The sequence below is a fragment of the Microcaecilia unicolor genome, chromosome 4 (assembly GCF_901765095.1).
Source record: "Microcaecilia unicolor chromosome 4, aMicUni1.1, whole genome shotgun sequence".
NCBI lineage: Eukaryota > Metazoa > Chordata > Amphibia > Gymnophiona > Siphonopidae > Microcaecilia > Microcaecilia unicolor.
In genome coordinates this window covers 86,679,326-86,706,004 of record NC_044034.1, presented here as the reverse complement: position 1 = coordinate 86,706,004, position 26,679 = coordinate 86,679,326, and the positions used below count along the sequence as shown (strand labels likewise).

Below are 26,679 nucleotides of genomic sequence, written 5' to 3'. Positions count from 1 at the left end.
GTCAGGTTCATTCTGCCTCATTTCCTATCCACAATTAGTAATTCACATACCTAGATACAGAGTCTTTATTCACCTCTCAGAGGGTCAGTAAACTTTATTTTAATGATTATGATTTATTATCCACCTTTTTTAAAGAGAATTCATCTAAGGTGGAGTTCAACATCTTAAATAAACTGAGGTAAAAACTAAAAGGGCAATTTTCAGTCTGGAGAGAGCGCATGACTGAAGTTATTAGAATTTTTAATGGTGCTATCTATCTGTTATCATGCTGGCTGAAAATCTGAAAATTCTATAAATGATGCTGAAAATTAGGTGCCGATAAAATTAGCGCTCATGCTATTCTATAAAGGCTTTTTGAGATGAGCAGCAAATTCCACTCATGGAATGCCACAACGTCACCTCAATTTAAAACGAACATCGCTGGCTATATGGAGGGCAACTCTATAAAGGGGTGCCTATATTTACTTTTATTTATTTAAAATTTATACACCAAACTATCATTACAATTCTAGGTGGCTTCCAAATAACATAACACAAATACCTCCAAACATAAATAAACATAAAGCATAAAATAAAATATACATACAGCAGTTAAATAAATCATAAATCCGACAGTACTCACTAAATAACAGCAAAAGCCCGTGTAAACAAGTGTGCCTTCACTAGCTTCTAAATTGCACAGTACAGCAAATTTTAACGCAAGGCTTCAAGGAATGCATTCCATAAAACAGTCCCTTGATATAAAATATAGAGGATCGATAGACATCTGATCTAACCTGTCGAAAAGATGGAACCTCAAGCAATAGTTTGTCTCCAGATCTTAATGATCTAACAGGCCATATGTATTTCAAAGAACTAGCCAAAGTCAATGGGCCATTATCATCAAGCTTTATGGATCAGGTTTAAGACTTTAAACCTGATCATGCAAGCAATAGGTAACCAATGCAATCTCGAAGAGTAGAAGTAATGACAATTGAATTTGTTAAGATTTTGACAAGTCGAACTGCAGCATTTACGTGCTTAAAGATGCCTAGTTGGAGCTTATTCTATAAAGGAAAGTAGGTGCCTACTTTACTTATAGTATACTATGTAAGCAATGCAAATATGCACATATAATTTGCACGACCAATTATATCAGCCATAGAGCTGGTATGCATGCCCATGCCTAGATTGCTAAAAAATGCACCTAAATGATAGTATTCTATAATTATAAGTATGCAACTGTAAGCTCCACCAATGCTCTCAATCCAGACTCCGCCCATATCTACACCCACTTTTAAACTATGTCACTTGCATTTGGCACCATTTTATAGAATAGCAGGCACCAAGTCATAATAGACCTGACAAAAAAAGCCCCGACAAAAAAGCCCTGACAAAACAGCCTTGTAAACAAATAACCCTTGACATTTCACATCCCTAACAAAAATAGCCCTTGTAACACATCACAAAAATATAATAAACTACAACTGAAAGTCTTCACTGATAAAGACTCCTACCAGCATTCAATTGCATAAGCACATATAAATAAACAAAATTCCTATAGCTACAAACTGGTATTCATGATCTGTTCTGTCTATTTACAGAAACTATTCTTTCATCAACATGCTAATTAAAAAAAATATATATATATATAGTCATCATTTTCATAGTCTTACCAACCTTATCCTGTTTGAACAAGGTAAGATTATTAGGAAACAAATGCAGTGCCACATTCTGGGCAGGCTGATCGGGCCCTTTTGTCAGGGGGCTAACTTGTCAAGGGTTATATTGTAGGCAGGCCGTTTGACACTGGCTGTTATGTCAGGGACTATTAAGTCGGGAGCTTTTTTGTTTGGAGCTTTTTTGTCAGGGCTATTTTGTCGGGGCTATTTTGACCAGGTACTAGAATGGAATGGCACATAGCCAGAATATTAGGATTTATGAATGAATATGGTGGTATTTTGGTTATTTACATACATTTGTGGTGCTGAAATGTTGGCGCCCTCTTCAGAGACTTACTCCCACAGCAACTTTTATGACTAATAGCTTTTGGCTCCTGACCACATGAATGCTTTTGAATACTGACCTCAAGATGGAGTGCTACTCTTTCAACAGTGACAAGTTGAACTGAATCTATACTCATGACATGCACAATCTTACTCTGAACTTTATTGCACTAATTTGCTTCTCAGAGGACAAAATGAACCTAATATCTTTGTCTTCAAGTTCTGGGTTGATATCTCAAACTTGTCCCCTACTTTCTGCCTCAAGACCTTTTTATCAGCTTGGACCTTCTGACTTTTCCTTGATCTCCTCCCCTGACCCAGATCTGTAACTCTTCATGGAGCTCCTGTAAAGTTTGGCTGCAGGTAGTTGTGTGGTTCTTCTTGTAAAAAACATGAGATTGAATCCATATTCGGAAAAAGTTGTATGCTGGGTCACAGTCAGGATGGAATTATTGTAAGCAAATTAGCTGATGGCAGTAGCTCCTGCCAGTTGTGTTTGTTATAATTACAGAAATGTCTCAGGTAATTCTATAAAAACCTTAAGATAAACTAGGTCCCCTTGTCTGAGACTACTTGCTTTGGAAATTCATGTAACCACATGACTTCTTTTCCAAAAAAAGCAAGGCTGTGGACAGTTGCATTTGGAGCATTTCTGTTGGGTTGAACTGCACCACCTTGTTAAGATCATCTATTATCAGCAATAAGCTCTGGGTAAAGTCACAATAGAATGTATAACTTTAAGTGCCTCACTTATCTTCCTGGTGTTGTCCTTGATTATAACTCCTTGGAGTTACAAATCATGATCCTTAGGAGGTAGACTCAAGAACAACATCAGGAAAAAAATTTTCATGGAAAGGGTGATGGATGCCTGAAATGTACACCCAGAGAAGATGCTAGAAACAAAAAGTGATGGAATAAGAAGTGGGATATATAGAAAAGAGTCTCACCAAAAGCAATGTTACCTCCTTCTCTGTTAATGACACCTCTAATGTTTAACCAAGCTTACCTTTAGGCTTCCCAATGACTTTTTTTGACAGTAGTTAGGTCTGACTCTTCTGAATAATTGTGACTAACAATTATTGGAGTCTCAAATATATTATTTACACTGCTTATCATTAAAATTTATTTTCCAAACTCTAAACCTTCTACATGTGCTATTAAATGAAATATGTATTGTAGCCATAAAAAATGACTTACCACATGTTTATTCTCATCAGGTTTATATGTTTGTTTTGCATCCTGCAATGCTATTGTTACGAAGGCTGTTAGTGACAAATCTCCATCTGAAAGTCCAACTCCGCCCTATGGTTAGGCAAAAATAAGTGTTCAAGAAGCATAAATTTATATTCTTTTGTTATTATTTTTTAACAAATCATTTTTTTCATATTAATCACATAGGGGATAATTCTATAATAATGTATCTATATACCCTATAAAGGAAAGTAGGCCCCTATTTTCCTTTATAGATTACTCATGCAATCAGGTAAATATGTGCGTATGTGCTTAGATTTGAGCATTTACACCAAATATAAAACTGATGTAAATGTTTGCACCTATGTTCTGGAGATATTATAAGTAATATTGTAGAAGGGCTGTCTGGTAAGGTTTACCTCTTTGCAGATGACACCAAAATCTACAATAGGACAGATACCCATGATGGTGTGGATAGTGTTAGGAGAGATCTAGCGAAGCTTGAAGAATGGTCCAAAATTTGGCATCAAGGATTTAATACTAAAAAATACAGTCATGTATTTGGGCTGCACAAACTTGAGGGAGAGATACAGTATAGGGGGTGAAGTACTTCTGTGCATGAAAGAGGAGCAGGACTTGTAAGTGATCATATGTGATGATCTTAAGGTGCACCAACAAATGATACTATCAGGCTTATTTTCGAAAGAGAAGGGCGCCCATCTTCCAACACAAATCAGGAGATGGGCGTCCTTCTCTCAGGGTCGCCCAAATCGGCATAATCGAAAGCCGATTTTGGGCATCCCCACTGCTTCCCGTCATGGGGATGACAAAAGTTCCCGGGGGCGTGTCGGAGGCATAGCGAAGCGGGACTGGGGCGTGCCTAACAGATGGGCGTCCTCAAGCGATAATGGAAAAAAAGAAGGGTGTCCCTGATGAGCACTTGGCCGACTTTACTTGATCATTTTTTTTATGACCAAGCCACAAAAATATGCCCTAAATGACCAGCCAGCTTATAATCAAAAGTAATCGCCGGCTATTTCCCGACACAAATCGGGATATGGCCGGTGATTTCGCAAAAGCGGCGAAAAGCGTATAATCGAAAGCCACATTTGTGATAGCTTCGCCGCTTTCCTTCGCCTCGCCGGCGAAAGTTCAAAGGGGCGTGTTGGCAGCGAAGAGAAGGAGGGACATGGGCAGGCTTGGGTGTGGCTACCAGATGGCTGGCTTTCGCGGATAATGGAAAAATAAAACCCGGCGATAAGCAGTATTTCGCCGGGTTTACTTGGTCCTTCTATTTTCACGACCAAGCCTCAAAAAGGTGCCCCAACTGACCAGATGACCACCGGAGGGAATGGGGGATGACCTCCCCTTACTCCCCCAGTGGTCGCCAACCCCCTCCCACACTAAAATTATTAAAATACAAACCTTTTTTGCCAGCCTGTATGCCAGCCTCAAATGTCATACCCAGCACCCTGACAGCAGTATGCAGGTCCCTGGAACAGTTGTTGTTGGTTGCAGTGGACTGCAGAAAGGCAGAGCCAGGCCCATCCCCCCCTACCTGTTCCACTTGTGGTGGGTAATGTTGAGCCCTCCCAAACCCCCCAAAAACCCACTGTACCCACATGTAGGTGCCCCCGTTCAGGCCCTTAGGGCTAGGTAATGGTGCACACTTGTGGGCAGTGGGTTTTGGGGGGATTTGGGGGACTCAGCACACAAGGGAAGGGTGCTATGCACCTGGAAGCTAATATGGTTGTTTATAAAAGATGTCTGAAGTGCCCCCTAGGGTGCCCGGTTGGTGTCCTGGCATGTGAGGGGGACCATTGCACTACAAATGCTGGCTCCTCCCACGGCCAAATGCCTTGGATTTCACCGGATTTGAGATCGCCGGCAGTTTTTTCCATTATCGCGGAAAAACAAAAGTGGCGATCTCAAACCCGGCGAAATCCAAGGCATTTCGCCGGCCCACACCGTATTATCGAAAAAAAAGATGGCCGGCCATCTTTTTTGAAAATACGGTTCCGGCCAGCTGTTGCGCCGCTGCCAAAATAGATCACCAGCGACCTATTTCGCTGGCGACGTTCGATTATTTCCCTCCAGATGACCACCGAAGGGAATCGGGGATGACCTCCCCTTACTCCCCCAGTGGCCACTAACCACCTCCCACCCTGAAAAAAACTTTAAAAACTTTGTCTATTTTTTTAGAGTATGGGTGAAGGACCTCCATCGCTATGCCTCCGTCCTGCGACAGCAGTTGAGGATGTCCCTTTGCTATTTATTATTTAGATTTTGCTCATACCTTTTTCAGTAGTAGCTCAAGGTGAGTTACATTCAGGTACACTGGATATTTCTATGCCTCTGTCCCTGCAACGGCAGTTGAGGACATCCTTTGATATGCCTCTGTCTGTGTGACGGCAGTTGAAGATGTCCAAAATGTGGATGTTTTGTGAGAAGGATGTCCATACCTGGATGTTTCTGTGAGAAGGATGTCCATGCCTGCTATGCCTCTGACACCCCCTTTATTTATTTGGATTTTGGATCATAAGTAGCAGCAGTGGGATTTGAACTGGCCACCTCTTGATTGCAAGACCAGTGCTCTAACCACTAGGCCACTCCTCTCCATGCACTTGAAATTTGGCCATTCCTGGGGGGGAGGTATGTGTGTGTCAGCGGAGGCATAACGAAGGTGTGGACGTCCTTCTTTCAAACATTTTGGACGTCCTCAACTGGGAGGTGGTTAGTGACCACTGCATACCTTTTTCCATTCAGTTAGTACATCAGTTAGTCCACTGCAGTGCCCGTTGGTGTCCTGGCATGTCAGGGGGACCAGTGCACTATGAATGCTGACTCCTCCCATGACCAAATTACTTGGATTTGGTCGTTTTTGAGATGGGTTGTCCCTCGGTTTCCATTATCGCCGAAAACCGGGGATGACCATCTCTAAGGTCGACCTAAATGTTGAGATTTGGGCGTCCCCGACCATATTATTGAAACGAAAGATGGACGCCCATCTTGTTTCGATAATACGGGTTTCCCCGCCCCTTCACCAGGACGTCCTTAGAGATGAGTGCTCTTAGAGATGGTTGTCCCTATTTGATTATGCCCCTCCACAGATCTTAGCACCATACATCCAAACAGTAGAGTATCTCTATAAACACTGTAAGGTACCTTGATTACAATTTGAAAAATCTCTTATTTTCTCAACATTAATGCTTAAATATTTAAATATTTAGGAGGAAAGGACCTCATTAAGACCTTAAACCACACTTTTGGAACTTATTGTTTCATGTATATGTGGTTTTTCAAACAAGTCATCGTTGGTCTAAAAAAACCTCCTTGTTCACTGTTGTTGAATAAACAAAAATTTTTTTTAATACTTTAATTCACTGTAACTTTCATCCAACAACTGCATATGTAAAAATTGTTACTTGGAAGCCCAACTCGTAGACGGCTTCAAGTGATCGTCAAATGATTATACAAAAACACTGTCAAAGCATAGGTTGAGGTCCCTATGGGGACCCGTTTCGCTGTGGCTTCTTATGGAGACCCCACCTCTTTCGTGACAATCTCTTATGCTTATGTTCTTTACATCATTTACACAATTTTTTTGTTTATTCAACAATGGTGAACAGGAGGTTTTTTTAGATCAATGATGATTTGTTTGACCAACCACATATACAGGAAACAATAAGTTCCAAAAGTATGCTTTAAGGTCTTAATGAGATCTTTCCCTCTTAAATATTTAAATATTAATGTTGAGAAAAATAAGAGATTTTTCAAAATTGTAATCAAGATACTATACAGTGTTCATAATGATCTTAAGGTGGCCAAACAGAAAAGGTGATGGCTTAAGACTGAAGGAAGATTGGGTGCTTAGGGAGACAAATGGCCAGCAGGAAAAAGGAGATGGTGGTGCCTCTGTATAAGTCTCTAGTGAAGTCCCATTTAGAGTACTGGGTTGAATTCTGGAGACTGCTCATTAAAAAAAATATATAAACAGGATGGAGTCGGTCTAGAGGGTAGCTACTAAAATGGTCGGTGGTCTTTGTCATAAAGCGTATGGGGACAGAATTAAAGATCTCAATAAAAGTGTGTGTGTGGGGTGGGGGGGTAGAAACATATGGTAGAAACATTTAAATACACCAGTGGCGTAGCAAGGGTGGGGCGGTGGGGGCGGTCCGCCCCGGGTGCACACCGCTAGAGGGGTGCAGAGAGCAGCCGCGCGCCTGTCGGCTCCGCTGTTTCCCTACTCCCTCTGCCCTGGAACAGGTTACTTCCTGTTCCGGGGCAGAGGGAGTAGGAAGCCAGCGGAGCCGAGAGCCGCGCGGCTGCTTCCAGCAGCCAAAAATGCACCTGGGGGAGGGGGGTGTCATTGCGCTGGGGGGGGGGGGGGGTGTGCCGTGCTGCACCCGGGAGGGGGGGGGGGTGCACATCGGTGATCTGCCCTGGGTGGCAGCCGCCTAGGAACATCATTGAAATACACCTAGGCATAAATGCAGAGGAGGTGAGTCTCTTTCAAATGAAAGGAATTTCAGGAATAAGGGAGCAAAGGATGAAGGTGAAAGGGGAGAGATTCCGAAGTAATCTAAGGAAGCACTTTTTTTTATAGAAAGGGTGGTGAACACATGGTTTCCCGGTGGAGGTGGTGGAGATGAAGACTATCTGAATTCAATAAAGCATGAAACCAGGGCTTTTTTTTGAGGGGGTACTTGGGGGTACTGAGTACTGGCACCTTTTCCATTGTCTGCTAAAATTGACCCATGGACCCCAAGTTTTAATGAAAGAGCTTAGGCCCTACATGCCAATTCTGCCTTGTCATAGATTCTGTGACTGGTTGCAGAAGGCCTGGCTATTGTGGAGTGGGTCCTTCAGTGATCACCCCACCCCTGAAGGGTGACCTAGCATTTGAATACCGTCACCTTTTTTGCTGGAAAAAATGCACTGCATGAAACAAACATGGGATCTTTATGGGAGAGGAAGGGATATGGGCAGACTGGGTAAGCCATTTCTGCCATCATAGTAGTGAAGGCGGTTAGCTTGGCAGAGTTTAAAAAGGGGTTAGACGGTTTCCTAAAGGACAAGTCCATAAATCACTACTAAATGGACTTGGGAAGCTTGCCAGGTGCCCTTGACCTGGACTGGCCGCTGTCATGGATAGGATGCTGGGCTCGAATGACCCTTGGTCTTTTCCCAGTGTGGCATTACTTATGTACTTATTTAATATACAATCCACTTTAGTTGTACCTCAGAAAAGTGGTATATTAAGTCTATGATCCTTTACCTTTTATCCTCTTTGACTATTAGGGCAGTATTGGGTGAGTATGCAATGGGTCGATGAGTACATGCTTCTATGTCCAGGACTACTAGATTGTATCTAGATCACACACTCAGCATGTGATGTCTTGGGTTTCAGGCTAAGGGAAGGAAGATTCAAAGGCATGGGCATAGAGGTACTGGAACAGCTCACATGAACTCTCCGGGCATGCAACAGCCTCTATCCTGCAATCTGTGAGTTCCGAGAGAAGTGTTGCAGGGGGATAGGGGCCAGCGAAGGAATGGGTAAATCTAGCCTGCAGGGGAGGGAAGTTGGTTAAAAAGGAAGAGGAACTGGAAGTGGGAAAACAGAGCACGTCACATCTGGAGAAAGATGAGATCAGTAGGGAAAATATTAAGCACCGTCTTCCTCCTCAAAAAAAGTCAAACTATACATAGGGAGTAAAAAGTGAAGAGGAAAATAAAATAAGAAGAGGAGAAAAAGAATAAATTAAGAAATGAGGGATAGAATAAGAAGTGTGTGTGTGGAGGGGGGATGGTCTGGGAGAAAGAAGAAGTATGTGATATGGATGGGCCTAGGTATGAAAGAGACTTGAGCACTGGCTGGGAAGGGGGAATATATAGGTAGTATGGGTGGCCAGGGTGGACTGGATAAAGATAATATGGGATAATGGGCTATGGGGGAGAGGGAAGAAGAATGAGGGTGGGCTAAACTGGTTGAGATGAGCTGCATTTGGAATGGAAGAGAGACTGCTGGGACTTCCAAGCTAGCTAGCCTCTTGTATAAAGGGTAAAGGATCACGGATTTGATATACTGCCTGTCTGTGGGTAGAACCAAAGTGGTTTACCATATATTATATGCAGGTATGCTGTGAGTGAGGGGATATTGCTCACAGCTCCAAATGTCAATTCTTATCAGATAAGAGCTACTGGAAGGTACAGTGGGCTTTCTAACGTCTGCCTTTACTCAATACAATCTGCAAAGCAGCTCAATGATCTCTCTTCATACTTTCACTGCACATTACTTGTTTGGATCAAGCTTCAGCAGCATTGGCCAAGTGGTATCTGGCAATATCTGTTCCTCATAAGAACATAAGAACAATAAGAGTAGCCATACTGGGTCAGAACCAACGGTCCATCTAGCCCAGTATCCTGTTTTCCAAACAGTGGACAAGCCAGGTCACAAGTACCTGGCAGAAACCCAAATTGTGGCATCACTCCATACTATAAATCCCAGGGAACCAGTTGCTTACCCATGTGTTGGTCTCAATAGCAGACTATAGACTTTTCCTCCAGGAATTTGTCCAACCTTTTTTAAACCCAGATACCCAGGTATCGCTGTTACCACCATCCTCTGGCAAAGAGTTCCAGAGCTTAACTATTTGCTGAGTGAAAAAATATTTCCTCCCTATTTGTTTTGAAAGTATTTCCATGTAACTTCCTCGAGTGTCCCCCTACGTCTTTGTAACTTTTGAAATGAGCAAAAATCGATTTACTTGCCACCTCGTTCTAACACCACTCAGGATTTTGATAGACCTCAATCATAACTCCCCTCACCTGTCTCTTTTCCATGTCGAAGAGCCCTAACCTCTTTAGCCTTCCTCATACGAGAGGAGTTCCATCCCCTTTATCATTTTGGTCGCTCTTCTTGAACCTTTTCTAATTCCGCTTGACTGTGTGGGCTGCTCCTAAGGTAATCATTGCTAAACAGCCATATGAGTGGGACTCACCCACTTCTGTGCCTGATCCAATCCTGTCTTGTCAACTGAAAAAAGCAATGTGACCCCAGTAATAGGTGTTTTCCATAGACAACAGGATGGATAAGACATGCAGTAACGTCCACCTCCTTGAGAACCTGCCTTACTTTTTTGAGATTCAGAACTAATGAAGAGATGAGGAGATGCTATGGATAGGAAGGGCCACTCATATGCAGAAATGTACACTAAGGTTTTGAAGTTCTGGGAGAGGAGTTCCATCCTGTTGCTATCAAATAAATATCACCCACTTAAATGCCTTATCAGTCTAAGGAAAACACCTGTTATAGGAGAGCAACATTGCATTGCCATCAACATTTTAACAAAGTTATTCTTACCTGCATTTGTCTGTCAAAAACAGGATGAGGGTCATGAAATGAGCCATCCATTTGTTGATTTTGAATTACAAAGAAATAGCATTATGGATGTAAATGGCTTCAACATTTATGTATCCCATGCATTTTGTGAACACTTTTGCAACAAATGCAGTTAGCCTAAAAGAATAAGCAAAAATAATTGAATTATTTTAAGGTTATGTGGATTAGAAATTAGTTTGAATAAATAAAAGAATATATTTTAGTAGTATCTTTGTAACAGCCTACACAAATTTGCAAGTTTTTTTATATACAAAGGTTGCAACACTCTTATGCGTTTAAGTCCACTTTGGAAATCACCCATATTGATCGGCACAGTACTTTTACCTGTGAAGGAGAGGGATGGGAATAGGTCAAGAGAGGGTAGTTTGAAAAATCAGCTTATAGAACCACAAACACAATCCCTCAGTATTTAGGGGCCCTTTTACAAAGGCGCACTGAAAAACGACCTACGGTAGTGTAGATGCGTGTTTTGGGTGCGTGCCGAATCATTTTTCAGTGAAAAATGATTATTTAAAATGCTTTTTTTTAAATTTTTGCCAAAAATGGACGTGCGGCAAAATGAAATTGCCGTGCGTCCATTTTGGGTCTGAGACCTTACCGTCAGTCATTGACCTAGTGGTAAGGTTTCAGGTGGTAACTGGGTGGGTGGTAATGGTCTATGTGCATAAAATGTCGATTACCGCCCAATTACTGCCTGCGCACCAGAAAATAAAATATTTTCTGGCGCATGTAGCGGACCTGCATCACAAATGAAATTAGCGTAAGGGCCACGCGGTAGCCAGGTGGTAACTCAAAATTGACATGCATTGGGCACGCGTAGGCACCTATCAGGCTTATTTTCGAAAGTGACCGCCGGCCATCTTCCGACATAAATCGGGAGATGGCTGGCGATTTCGCAAAAGCGGCAAAATCGGTATAATCAAAGCTGCGTTTTTGATACCATCGCCGCTTTCCCGTTGCCGTGCCGGTGAAAGTGCAAGGGGGCATGTCGGCAGCAAAGCGAAGGCGGGACATGGGTGGGCATGAGCGTGACTACCAGATGGCCGGTTTTCGCGGATAATGGAAAAAAAAGCGGCGTTAAGCAGTATTTCGCCAGGTTTACTTAGTCCTTTAATTTTCACGACCAAGCCTCAAAAGGTGCCCCAATTGACCAGATGACCACGGAGGGAATGGGGGATGACCTCCCCATACTTCCCCAGTGGTCACCAACCCCTTCCAACGCTAAAAAATAAAAATAAAACACTTTTTTGCCAGCCTGTATGCCAGCCTCAAATGTCATACCCAGCTCCCTTGAGCAGTTTTTAATGGGTGCAGTGCACTTCAGGCAGGCAGATCCAGGTCCATCCCCCCCCCCCCCCACCTGTTACACTGTTGTGCAAAGTGTTGAGCCTACAACCCCCCCCCCCAAACCCACTGTACCCACATGTAGGTACCCCCCTTCGCCCATACGGGCTATGGTAATGATGTAGAGTTGTGGGGAGTGGGTTTTGGGGGGATTTGGAGGGCTCAGCACCCAAGGTAAGGGAGCTATGGATCTGGGAGCTATTTATATATTTTTTTAATTTTTAGAATTGCCCCCTAGGGTGCCCTGTTGGTGTCCTGGCATGTCAGGGGAACCAGTGCACTACAAATGCTGGCTCCTCCCACGACCAAATGCCTTAGATTTCACCGGGTTTGAGATGGCCGGCATTTTTTTTCCATTATCGCTGAAAAACAAAACCGGCCATCTCAAACCCGGCGAAACTCTGGCATTTGGCCGGCCTAAACCGTATTATCGAAAAAAAAGATGGCCTGCCATCTTTTTCGAAATATGGTTCCGGCTAGCTGTTGCACCACCACTACTACTACTACTACTACTACTACTAATTAGCATTTCTATAGCGCTGCAAGGCATACGCAGCGCTGCACAAACATAGAAGAAAGACAGTCCCTGCTCAAGAGCTTACAATCTAATAGACAAAAAATAAATAAAGTAAGCAAATCAAATCAATTAATGTGAACGGGAAGGAAGAGAGGAGTGTAGGTGGAGGCGAGTGGTTACAAGTGGTTACGAGTCAAAAGCAATGTTAAAGAGGTGGGCTTTCAGTCTAGATTTAAAGGTGGCCAAGGATGGGGCAAGACGTAGGGGCTCAGGAAGTTTATTCCAGGCATAGGGTGCAGCGAGACAGAAGGCGCGAAGTCTGGAGTTGGCAGTAGTGGAGAAGGGAACAGATAAGAAAGATTTATCCATGGAGCGGAGTGCACGGGAAGGGGTGTAGGAAGGACGAGTGCGGAGAGATACTGGGGAGCAGCAGAGTGAATACATTTATAGGTGAGTAGAAGAAGTTTGAACAGGATGCGGAAAACTGATAGGGAGCCAGTGAAGGGTCTTGAGGAGAGGGGTAGTATGAGTAAAGCGACCCTGGCGGAAGATGAGACGGGCAGCAGAGTTTTGAACCGACTGGAGAGGGGAGAGGTGACTAAGTGGGAGGCCAGCAAGAAGCAGATTGCAGTAGTCTAAACGAGAGGTGACAAGGGTGTGGATGAGGGTTTTGGTAGAGTGCTCGGAAAGAAAGGGGCGGATTTTACGGATGTTGTAAAGAAAGAAACGACAGGTCTTGGCGGTCTGCTGGATATGAGCAGAGAAGGAGAGAGAAGAGTCAAAGATGACCCCAAGGTTTCGAGCTGAGGAGACAGGGAGAATGAGAGAGCCATCAACAGAAATAGAAAACGGGGGGGAGCGGGGAGGTGGGTTTGGGGGGGAAAATGAGAAGCTCGGTTTTGGTCATATTTAATTTCAGGTGGTGTTGAGACATCCAGGCAGCAATGTCAGACAAGCACGCTGAAACTTTGGTTTGGATGCAAGGTGAGATATCAGGGGTAGAAAGGTAGATTTGGGAGTCATCAGCATAGAGATGGTAGGAAAAGCCATGGGATGAGATTAATGAACCAAGGGAAGAAGTGTAGATAGAAAAGAGGAGGGGACCAAGAACAGAACCCTGAGGTACGCCGACAGGCAGAGGGATAGAAGTAGAAGAGGATCCACCAGAGTGAACACTAAAGGTGCGGAGGGAGAGGTAGGAAGAGAACCAGGAAAGGACAGAGCCCTGGAATCCAAGTGAGGACAGGGTATCGAGAAGTATGCTGTGATCGACAGTGTCAAAAGCAGCGGAAAGATCAAGAAGAATGAGGATGGAATATTGACCTCTGGATTTAGCCAGTAATAGGTCATTGGAGACTTTAGTAAGCGCAGTTTCGGTTGAGTGGAGAGGGCGAAAACCAGATTGTAATGGGTCAAGAATAGCATGTGAGGAGAGAAAATCAAGGCAGCGGCGGTGAACAGCACGCTCAAGTAATTTGGAGAGAAAAGGAAGGAGGGAGATGGGTCGGTAATTAGAGGGACAAGTAGGGTCAAGTGAAGGCTTCTTAAGGAGAGGTGTGACCACAGCATGTTTAAAGGCAGCAGGGACAGTCGCAGTGGAAAGTGAGAGGGTTGAGAATGTGACAGATAAAGGAATAAGAGTAGGAGAAATGGCATTAAGAAGATGGGTGGGAATGGGATCAGAGGAACAGGTGGTACATTTTGAGGAAGAAAGGAGAAGTGTAGTTTCCTCAATAGTAACCACCACCAAAATAGAGGTCGGGATTTCGCCGGCGACGTTCGATTATGCCCCTCCACGCGGCTTAGTAAAGGGCCCCATAAACTCCACTCTTGGCATTGCTTTAAAACACATCTATGTTGTTTAAAGTTATACTTTTAAACATAAATACTCCAGTCCACCACTTTAACTATATCAAAATATTTATTGTGTACAATATCAAACCTAACACATTCATATCACCCATTCATACTACTAACGGCTTAATGGTTATGCTTAAAATATATTCTTATCTAAAGATAATAATACATTCACAACATCAATTGCCAATGATGTTAAACTTTTTATAAAATGCGGTCTCGCATTGTGGAGCAGAGGAGCAATTGACCTCTATATCTAACAGCTTGCCTAATGGTTGTTGCCTTTGCATTAAGAGACTAGTCCGCTCTGGCAGACTGGAAGAAGTTTGGTTGGGTTGGTGGATATACTGAAAGTCAACAGCATTCAGCATTTTGCTTTTATCTCGTGGGAGCGATAACTCAGTGATTGATCAATGACATGCTTGAACAAGGCTCAACATTTCATGCATTTCATTTCTAATTTGAAGATTTTTTAGAATAGGGCAGTAAAAATAACACCATTAGCAGAATTCACTGGATGCTGCATTATTCAATATAGAAAAATGGGATGCTTTTCATATAGTAAAATAACACATGACTTGCAATTTAAAACATATTAAGGTGCTGTCACCATTTTTCCTAATGTGTAGAATCTTTTCAGAAATTAAATATCTGGAACAAAATTAAGTATTGAGATATCAGTGAGAAGAACTGTTAAAAAAGCTATGACATGAAAGGTCTACGTACCATACACTGCCTGGTCGATCCCTGTATATCGCAAAGGAGCCATCTGTATTCTGAAATGTTAGCATTCTTGCATAACCTAGGTTAAAATTGTAAATCAATGTATTAGTGCATCATGTGTAGCAATACTGTACTTTCTACACGTATGACATTTTTACTTCTGATTTGTCACATATTATATAGTCAACCATATTTTTTTAAAACATGAGGCTCTTTTAAAATTGTACACAAGGGAGGAGAGGAGCTTACCCATGGTTGCACAGTTGGCGCTGTGCCAGGTGACATCATTCGGCAGCTGTGAATACACCTGGAGCACCCGAGATCCTGCTGACATCATCAGAGTGTGACCCTTCCCAGCGCATAAAAGACAGTGAGCTCTGTGATATTTGGAGGAGAGGAGCTTACCCATAGCTGCACAATTGGAGTTCTGTCGGGTGACATCTTTAGGTGGCTACAAAGACTCCCGGAACACTCAAAGTCCCACTCATGATATCAGAGCAGGACCCATGCAGGTGCATAAAAGATAGCAAGCCTTGCAACCCATGGCTGCAGGGTGTGGCCAAATGAGCATGCCCTAAGAGGCATGACAGGCCCCTTGGGCCTGTCTTTCGATGAGAGGAATATCATCTTCTGTGTGAGTCTGTGTTGTTACTGCCTTTTCTCCAATGGTAGAGCTATGGATAAACATCTCTGCAAGTATTATTGGCTCTGTCTACTGTAGCTGGAATGTTATCTGAACCACTTAATATTTATGGGCTGTCCCTGAGCTCTGGGGGTGGGTGGCCTCACCCCTCCCCTTCCAATGACTTCCAACCTTTCTTCTTGGCAACAACCTGAATCAGGTTTAATTGCTGAGAGCAGGGGCAGCAGGATATTGTTTTGGTTAGAGGGGACAAGTAAGCCAATAGCTAACCCTACCTCCAAGTTGTCTAGTTGCTAATGCTGTGTTGGGTAAATATTGGTGGGGTCATGGTCCCTGTGGCCCACCTCATTCTGCTGCCTATGGCTCAGAGGAGTTAGTTACTTTGGAGACACCTGTCTAGTCTTAGCTAGTTCACCAAAGACTTCGCTCAGACCAGTGCTGATGTTTAAGCCCATACAGTGTCCTTCAGACCAAGAATGCTCTTCTCTTTCTTTAAAACCTGTGGGAGAAGTAACTGGTGGACATATGGCAGATAGTAACTAGGCCTGAGAAATCTCTTCAATCTACTATCGCCCAATTTTTTACACAATCTGTGGAGAAATTTCTACCTTGGATTCGAGAGTGAGGAAATTAGAACCACGGATGAACATGCTACAATCGGCAGATGTCCTTGGAATTAAAGATAGTATGAATTTGCATTGAAAGTCAGAAGTTTGGAAAATCAGTTTAGAGTAAGAAATTTACATATTTTGAATTTTCCTGTTATTAGATTACTTTCATCTGAGATATATTTCTGGAACTATCTAAAGGAAGTTTTGTTACTTTCTAACCAGCAGCTGCCCATCTCTGATTTGTATTATTTACCTACTAGATCTATACAACAAAATGAGGAAGAAGTATTCATGGATTTATTAGAGCAGCCAATTTATCTGATTTGTTGGAAACATCTTAGGAAAATGTTGCCAGAAGGCCTATTCTCCTAGGGGCCTTTTTACTAAGCCACGTAAGCATCTATACGTGCCCAACGCACACCAAAATGGAGTTACCACCCGACTACCGCGTGGCTGTTGTGGTAATTTCATTTTTGGCGTGTGTCCAAAATTCAAGTGGGGAATATAGCCATTTTCAAAACGGAAAAATGTCTTTTAAAAAAATGGCTGTTTGCTAGATGTTTTTGTGCTCTGTGCTTTTATCTTTTTGGTCTATTTTTGAAAAAAAAAAAAGTCCAGGTGAAAAACGCACAAAATCAAGCCATTGGAATGTAGGAGGAGCCAGTATTCTTAGTAGACTGGCCACACAGACATCCCAGGAGAGCAATGGGGTATCCTTGGGAGCACTGCAGTGGATTTCAAATAAATGCTTCCAGGTACACATCTCAACATTGCTCCCTTATCTTGCCTGCTCAGCCCCCCAAAACCCACTACCCCCAACTGTACAGCACTACAATAGCCCTTTTACATATTGGTATTTTTGAAACCAATTTTAGACATTTTTCTATGAAGTCCGTCAGAAGTGCGTTCAAATCACAAGGCGGGGGGGGGGGGGGTGTCAGGGGCGTGTTAAGCACAGGAACTGGGCATTCCTAAGATCTGGACGTTTTTCTGCCATAATAGAACAAAACAAAAACGTCCAGCGCTATAAGATGGATGCTTTGGTCTAGACCTGTTTTATTAACAAATAAGTGCACATAAATATAGAAACACAGTCTTGAAATCAGTAAGCATTAATTAATCGTTTACTTAGCAGATAGAAAAAAGCACTGCCCAAACAAAATTACTTCTCTTCTTTGCAGAGAACACTCTGCCTTAACGTAATATGAAATTACTTAACTTTAGACCAGAGCTTTTTTATTTTTATTTTTAAATGGAGAGTTTAATCTTCATGGTTTGATCAGGGGTCAAACAGTTTTATATCACAAGTTGGAGGGGTGAGAGGGGAAGAAGTTTAGGTGACTGAAAGCACTCCTACATATAATTTATACAGATTCTGAATCTCAGCCAAAAAGCCAAGAAGGGCCCATCCTCAATTCATGATAGAAACATTATATCTGATTAACCGAGAGGCAAATGAAAAGGGATACAGTTCCTTAACCCACCTTTCTCAATCATTCTAATGGCTTCTTCTTTTCTGTCCTCTTTAAGCTGTGCCCACTGTTCACTTGCATCAAGATATTCAATGGCATACATTGCTGGAGCCATCTTCACCATTGTCTGCTCACCACAGCCTGTGGGCACTCGAATGAAATTATCTATTGTGTTTGAGCTAAGACAGTTCTCAATGGATTCACCCATCACATCACCTAAAAATGTAACCAGTTTATGCTGATCAAACACTAGCATTGTCATTTTTAATCATACAAAGAAAAAGAAGATTGCAACAGCATCCATTCCACATGGCCAATTCTAGCTGGAGAGATCTGAGGTGTGGTGGTGATTCTAAACGCTAACTAGGATCACAAGATTAGAAAAGGTGAGGGAGGCTCATGTTTCAAGGAGAAAAGGGAATATTTAAAGCAATAAGGACAGTGCACTTAGGCTCTTCTTTGACTGCAGCCTAAAGGCCAGTGATACTTTCAATTCAAGGCTGCATTCAAATCTACTGCAGCCTCCATCATTTTTAGTGATGGGGATAGAAATCCTTTAATCCAGCCAGGGCCGGTCAAACCCGGTAAGCGGGGTAAGCACCGCAAGGGGGCGCCTGCCTTCAGGGGCGGTGCTGCGCCGCCATACCACACCGCCCTTGGGGGTTTAAATCTTTACTTTACCTCCGTCCCAGCGGCCGCGTCATTTCAAAGCCCTACCCGTCTCTAGCCTTCCCTCCCTTCATGAGTTCGTTCCGCAGAGTTCCGCCTTCTGACGTCATTTCCTCGAGGGCGGGACTCTGAGGGAACGAACTCACGGAGGGAAGGCTAAAGATGGGCAGGGCTTTGAAATGACGCGGCCGCTAGGATGGAGGTAAATTAAAAAGACAAACCACGCAGGGTGGCAAGAAGAAAAAGTGGGATGTTGGGGGGAGAAGAGGGCGGGCAGGTGGCCATAAATGGGAGGGGGATGGGGCGAAGGACAATCGCTGGACAGGGGCAGGGTGGGAGAAGAGAGAAAGGAGATGCTGGGGGGGGCCAACTCATAGTCTGCAGGGGGGCACCAGAGACCTTAGGACTGGCCCTGAATCCAGCTCACTGGAATAGCCTGCAGCTCAGCTAGGAGGAGGTCGAGATTGGTAACACGATAAGAAATTGAGGGGTCCTTTTACTAAGCTGTGGCAAAGAGGGCCCTGTGCCAGCGGCAGGGGCCGTTTTTCCCATGCGCCAGGGCCATTTTTCCTGCAGCCAGTAAAACCCGAAACCCCCCCCAGCCATGTGGTGAGATAACTCTCACTGCGTGGCCATGCGGCGGGGAGCCCTTACCACCATCCACTGAGGTGGCGATAAGAGCTCCGGCGCTAATCCAGCGATAACCGGACAGCGCGCAGCAATGCCCAATTACCGTCATGTAAGCCATTTCCGGGGTTTTTCTTTTTCCCCTGGAAATGGCGCACGCTCAGGGCGGGACTACTGCTGGCGGCCATGTTGGGCCAGTGGTAGTCTTGGAAGAGCAAGTGGTAAGTCCGTACTGGGCTTACCGCCACTCTGTAAAAGGACCCCTGAGGCAAAATATATTGCAGAGTCAATATTTATTGCTCCTGTGTGGTGAGGAAGAAGGGAAAGAGCCTTTGTTATTACCCAATGCTGACATCTAGTGGCCAGACTTAAGCTGCATACATACCATATTCCTAGGAATGATTTTTTTGCAAACTTCTGAATTTTATAGAGAATTCAGTATTAACCACAACAATGTAATCTTTTCCCCTCTAACACTCTTTGAAAGTGTTGGAAATAATTCAGTGTAAAGCATAATAATGGGGTCCCAGCAAGACCAAACTCTAGGAAAAAGAAGCAGTAGTGACAGGTGATTTTTGTAACCTTTAAGACTCATAAACACATGCGAATCAGTATCAGGAATCATATTAGATGGCTTGGTTAAGTTGATAAATTCCTGACGCCCTATTGGAGAAAAACAAAAATAAGTGTCTGAGCTTTTTCTAAACAACATCCACATTTTAATACATTCATAGCGTATCAGTTAACAGTTCAAAGCACAATTTTGCATAGGTGCTGGGACAGGGTATTTTACAAAAGGCTCACTGAATGATGAACCTTTTTGTAAAATAACTATAAGGGCAAAGTAAATACAAGTGCCGGCACCTGTTTTAACCAAACATATCTTTTAAAAAACAGTATCACTAGGGGCTCTGCACCAATGTTCCCTCTAAAGTGCACAGGAGTTCACCGCCTGTGTTCCTGTCTTTGGAAGTGGTGCCATGATTGTTTTCGATCATAAGAAGCAGGCAGGGCCCTTGGGAATCCATTAGAATTTGCCTGCTCATGATATTGATGCATCACCTTCCTGATGGCAGGAACATGGCAATGGAACTCCCACACATCTCCAGGGGAACATTATTCTGCATTTGTGAATACCGGTACTAACATATCTAACTGTCGGACTATTCAAAGGTTCCACATTACAAGTCACCAACCAGGAAAGAGATCTATTGTCATCATTGATGATACATTGAAACCCTCTGCTCAGTGTGCAGTGGCAGCTAAGAAAGCAAATAGAATGTTAGGTATTATTAGGAAAGGAATGGAAAACAAAAATGAGGACGTTATAATGCCTTGGTATCACTTCATGGTGCAAATGCACCTCAAATCCAGTATGCAATTCTGGTCACCGCATCTCAAGAAAGATATAGTGGAATTAGAAAAGGTACAGAGAAGGGTGATGAAAATGATAAAGGGGATGGGACGACTTCCCTATGAGGAAAGGCTAAAGTGGCTAGGGCTCCACAGCTTTGGATAAAAGACGGCTGAGGGGAGATATGATAGAAATCTATAAAATAATGAGTGGAGTGGAACTGGTAGACATGAATCGCTTGTTTACTCTTTCCAAAAATACTAGGACTAGGGGGCAGGCAATGAAGCTACAATTTAAAACAAATTGAAGAAAATTTTTCTTCACTCAACATATAATTAAACTCTGGAATTCGTTGCCAGAGAAAGCAGTTAGCTTAATGAGGTTTAAAAATGATTTGGATAACTTCCTAAAAGAAAAGGCTTAAGTCATTATTAAGATGGGCTTGGGGAAAATCCACTGCAGCATAAAATGTATTGTACTGTTTTGGGATCTTGCCAGGTATGTGTAGCCTGGGTTGGCCACATAAGATACTGGGTTTGATGGGCCTTTGGTCTGTCCCAGTATGGCAATGCTCATGTTTTTATAATATTTAAACACCACAGCCAGTACTGTTTTAAAATGGTGGCAACTAACTATATGTGAAGAGCAGTGAGCACAGCCATTATCCCCATAATTCTATAAAAGTCAACAAAAATTGCTCATGGAAATTTAATTGAATAATGAGCCAATTAGTTTCAATTAGCTTTTTAACAAGCAATTATTAGCACTAGTTGAAATCAATTAATATGCACACACATACATTTAGGCCCATGGTCCATGCCTAAAGTTTATGCGCATCCTGGAAAAAGGGGCACAGAAATGGGAGGGTCATGGATGTTTCAGAGCAGAGCATGGGTGTGGATTCCAGTTACACATGCAATTATAAATTTAAGTGGGACATTTGCACCACATTTTCATTGGTGCAAATGGACACACCTAAATTTATGTGCGACCCCTTGTTTAAGCACCATTCTATAAACTGTGTCTAACTTTAGATACAGCTTAAAGAATAGTGCTTAGTTGGTGTTTTTGGTGCCAATTTTTTAGGCATGATTTATAAAATTCACCCCTATATGAATAGTGACAACATTTATCCACATAACTTTAGGACAACAAAATGGCTGAATATTACCACTAACTGGATAATTTAAAGAAATATTATCCGTATAGTGCTGGGGTGGTGTGTAATCATTTTCAGTAGCACCATCCAGAAACTGTAATACACACAAATGTGCACATAATGCCACTGAAAATTAAGAAGTAGAGTTGGCACTTGTTCTATCTGGATAACCCAATTTGTGCTTTTGAATATCAGGGCATCGTGCTTATTTTCTATGCTGTACATGGTTTTGGCTTGATTTTGTGGTAAGTGGAAATCAAATTTAGGATTCTGTCTCCCTACCAGTACTTGAAAAGCCTAAACTTCATTCTCACCATTGCTCAAATACTTTTGGATGTTTGTTGTTCGCAGGATGCCTTCACTCTGTAGAAGAAGACACAAAAATAGCTTCCTTTTACTTTAAAGTTCAGCATATTGCGGGTCGACATATATAAGGAACTGATACTGTCCAAGTACAATGCAGCCTTTGCAAGCATGCTATCACGCAATAGCATAATCCAAACAAGAGTTTTTTGCACTACGATGTGATAGATGGAAATGATAACATTCAATAATAATAATATGTTAATTTTGAAATGGTCACTCTCAGTATTTAAACCGCAACAACAGCCCTTGGTGAGACAGGAGCAGTGGATTTAAATTAACAGCCATAAGTCAGCCAACATTTAGTTCATAACACATCCTCGAGTGAACCAAACAATGCAAGTGTCCTAAATCAAATAGTGATAAGTGAAACGAGTCTTTTATAACATTTCCTTGAATGTCACATCCTGGGAATTGTCCCTAAATTAAATGCCACAAACTCAGTCAGCCCAAATAAATTGTGTACCACATAACACTGGCTACTTCTCAAACAAGCATGAGATCACTTATCTGAATCTCTGTCCACTTCCTCAATATAATCGATTGTACACAGGGCTGCCGAGAGGGGGGGGGGCAAGGAGGACAAAATTCCCCTGGCCTGGGCCTCCAAGGGGGGCCCGGCGCCGCTGTCCCCGGTCTCACCCGCCCGCTTTTGGCTCCATCGACAGCCCCTCTCCATCCACCACTGGGCCCCCTGCATTCAAATCGGCAGCACTCACCTCCGTGTGAAAGCACAGCGGCAGATCGCCTCCCTTTGGGCCTTCCCTCCCTGTGTCCCGCCCTCGTCTGATGTAACTTCATGTTTCCGTGAGGGCGGGACACAGGGAGGGAAGGCCCGAAGGGAGGTGATCTGCTGCTGCGGTTTCACACAGAGGTGAGTGCTGCCGATTTGAATGCAGGGGGCTCAGTGGCGGACGGAGAGGGGCTGTCGATGGGGCTGGGGTGGGTGGGTGGAGACCAGGGACTGTGGAGCCGGTGGCCTGAGTAGTGATTGGGGGCAGCGGCCTCAGGGGGTGGCGGCGGGGCCCCAGGGGCGGCCTTGCCCCGTGCCAGGCTCAGTCTCTCGGCGGCCCTGGTTGTACAAATCTCCATTTTGAATAAGAAATCCTTCCTCGATCACACAATATCATGCCATGCTTTCTGGAAGATCTTTCTAGAATACAGTGCTAAATCATTAGCTGTTAGAGAGTTAGTATCAGGGATATTACTTAATAAATCTACATCCATAAGATAATCCAATAGCATAAACAATTTTTTAGTATAATTTTTGGAATAATACTCTCTTTTTTAATAGCTCACACTCACAAACATACAATAACTCTTAAAAGAAGAGAGCATTATTCAAAAATTGTGGGAAAAGATAGACCTGATACTAAAAAATTGTTTAAGCTATTGGACTATCTTATGAATGTAGATTCATTAATTAGTATCCCTGTTACTAACTCGCTGATAGCTAATGATTTAGCACTATATTCTAGAAACAAAGTTTTAAAAATCAGAAAGCAATTATCACCCACTAGTGCTCGAAATGTAATCCAGGTCAACAGGTAGACTGCATCCTAGTGGAAAGATTATGGTCTCATTTTGATAAGATGAAGATTCAAGATACTTAGATGTATGTCCCATATATTTGATGAAATTGGCATCTCTGTTTTTTGGGGGGTGTTTTTTTTTGCATTCCTTAACAAATTGGTTAAATATACACTTTGAATCCAGAATATTTCCAGCATTGGGAGGTAATACAGTCCTTGCACCTATTCCTAAGAACCCTAAAGCTAGTCTATTGGAAGATATAATAGAAGTCTATTGGGGAAATATGATAGAGGTCTATAAAATAATGAGTGGAGTGGAATGGGTAGACGTGAATCGCTTGCTTACGCTTTCCAAAAATACTAGGACTAGGGGGCACAGAATGAAGCTAGAATGTGGTAAATTTCCACGAATCAGAGAAAATATTTCTGCACTCACCGTGTAATTAAACTCTGGAATTCGTTGTCAGAGAATGTAGTAAAAGCGGTTAGCTTTGGGGGGGTTTAAAAAAAGGTTTGAATGGCTTCCTAAAGCAAAAGTCCATAGACCATTATTAAAATGGACTTGGGGAAAATCCACTGCTTATTCCTAGAATAAGCAGCATAAAATGTATTGTACTGTTTTGGGGATTTTGCTAGGTACTTGTGACCTGGATTGACCACTGTTGGAAACAGGATGCTGGGCTTGATGGACCTTCGGTCTGTCCCAGTATGGCAATACTTGTAACACTTTTGACCTGGTTGATCATGACTTAATGTCAGAGATCCTCAAACAATTTGGTATACAGGTGGAAGACTTTTTGAGGGGTACCCCAAGGATCCCCAGTCTCACCTTCACTCTTTAATATTCTGATGTAATCATTGAGAGCGATTTTAGATATTAAAACAAAACATTTTATAAACGCAGATGACATTGCTTTTTACTACTGTTATCAAAGGTTTGGTCAGATACTTTAACAGATATTCAGAATTGTATAGGATTGATTGAAGAACGGGTTACAGATCATCGTCTTAAGCTGAACAGAGAAAAGATAGAGTTTCTATGGATTGGATCTATTAATGATCCTAGATGTAATCAATAGTTTTCTATCCATGTTGATCAATTTTCAATTAATTGAAAATCGAAAATGTTGGGAGTCGAATTTGACAACTTGCTATCTATATATCACCATAGACAGATAGAAATCCTTTTATTTGCTCAGGAAACTTAGCAGGTCTTTTACTAAAGATTAACGCATGTTTTCTAAAGCAGAGCCCATAGGAATAAAATGGATTCTGTAGCAGATAATATGCCTTAATCTTTAGTAATAGACCCCGTTAAAGCCATAAAAAAATATTTTGACTCTTTAGGTTTTAGGATCTTTGTTCAATCTTTGATTTTGTCGAGACTTGACAATAGTAACATTGTTTTATCTGGCTGTTCTAAAACTCTTTTTAAGCAGCTACAAATTATTCAGAACTTTCCAGCTGATTTATGGACAACACAAATATGATTCTGTTGGAGCTTTTTATTAAATTGCACTGGTTTCTTTAAGAAGCTCGGGTATGAATCAAATTAAGGGCCCTGTTTATTAAGCAACGCTGAGGGCGTGTTTTCATTTTTAGTGTGCATTCATGATTAGCACGCGCTAAACGTTAAGTGTTAAAAATGCTAGCACGCCCTTAGAGCGGCTTAGTAAACAGGGTCCTGAAATTGTACTTCACGTGCCCTGGTTTAAGAGTGAGGTTCATTCCTGTCACGGTATACGCAAAATTAACCCATTTGGCGAAATTGCCTCGATACTTACCATGTGCTCTCATCTGTGAAATTAGTGTGGGTTAGAGAGTTGTACGTGGACAGAAATCCAACCCGTCCCCACCCATCCCCACTGGAATCCAACCCGTCCCCATTCGTCCCCGTAGGGAATCTAACCCATCCCCGCCCGTCCCCACGAGGAATCTTACCCATCCCCGCAAGAATTTAACCTGTCCTCACCCACAAGAATTTAATGGTACATTAAAAAAAATTCCTGTCAGCTCTCTCAGTCTCTGGGTTTGAGCCACAACACTGCAGGCAAGGAAGGAACGGAAGTTGGAACACTCTGGTGCGCACATATAAGACTTCTCTGATTCATTGGCACTGTGTGCTAAGAGATCACTACATGCAAGCGCCAGTAGGTCAGTTGACATCTGATGCTCATGCTTATGTCAGAGCTGAGGTCTGCACATCAGTCCAGAAGCAGAGAGGATTAATAGTAATAGTAAATGACAGCAGATAAAAACCGGATTGGTCCATCCAGTCTGCCCAATAGTCACAATCATTATCAATTCATGATTAAATCAACAATGAATGTGATATTATATACTTGATTATGGTCTTTCGGTGGCGTTTCTGGGACATAAACCATAGAAGTCTGCCTGACCCCATCCTTATGTTCCAACTTCTGGAGTTGCCCTCAAAGCCCACTCCAGCCTATTCATCTTCACATTTGCAGGACACAGACCGTAAAAGTCTGTCCAGAACTGTCCTCATGTTCCAGCCACTAAAGTTGCTGTCTAAACCCTTTCTAGCCCATCCAAAACCAGATTGCCATATATGAGACACAGACCGTACAGGTCTCCTGGTATCAGCCCTAGTTCATCACAGCCAGAGTCACCATGTAAGTGTCATGCGACACATCCACACACATGCAGCCATTTAAGTTTAGGTTTTTTATAATTTCCATTTTCTAAATAGAGATCCTCTGTGTTCATCCCATGCCTTTTTGAATTTCGTCACCATTTGTATCTCTACCACCTCCTTAATGGAGGCTTTCCACATCTGTGCTGTTAAAGCAAGGAGGAGGAGGAGGCAATACTCAAAGAACTTGGTACTCGGTAGGTGAGAGGCTGGCGTAAGTGCAGCATGCACTTCCACGGGAACCCCACAGGAACTGCTTCCGTCCCCATGGGAACCCCACAGGAACTGCTTCCGTCCCCATGGGAACCCCACAGGAACTGCTTCTGTCCCCATGGGAACCCCACAGGAACTGCTTCCGTCCCCATGGAATCCCCGCAGAACTGCTTTCGTCCCCGCGGGAATCCTGCGGGTTCCGCAGGATTCCCGTGAACCCTGTTCCCGTGCAAGTCTCTAGTGTGGGTGCACTTGAAACCTCCTTAAGAGGAATCGTTAAGAGCTCCCACACTGTGAAGAAACAATACACAATAAAGAACTTTTCTCTGTGGTAACTGCAGAGGACGTACTAAACATACCC

At 42.9% G+C, this 26,679-nt stretch overlaps 1 protein-coding gene across 1 annotated transcript in view; it reads right to left on the bottom strand.

Moving 5' to 3' along the window:
- The window catches only part of LOC115468593 (complement C4-A-like), a 154,373-nt gene that overhangs the window by 47,033 nt on the left and 80,661 nt on the right, over positions 1-26,679 (bottom strand). Inside the window, 7 exon segments of the mRNA XM_030200408.1 lie at positions 3,183-3,287; positions 10,540-10,613; positions 10,616-10,695; positions 15,023-15,098; positions 17,758-17,961; positions 19,624-19,704; positions 21,869-21,917. Coding sequence (XP_030056268.1) covers positions 3,183-3,287; positions 10,540-10,613; positions 10,616-10,695; positions 15,023-15,098; positions 17,758-17,961; positions 19,624-19,704; positions 21,869-21,917 — 669 coding nt within the window.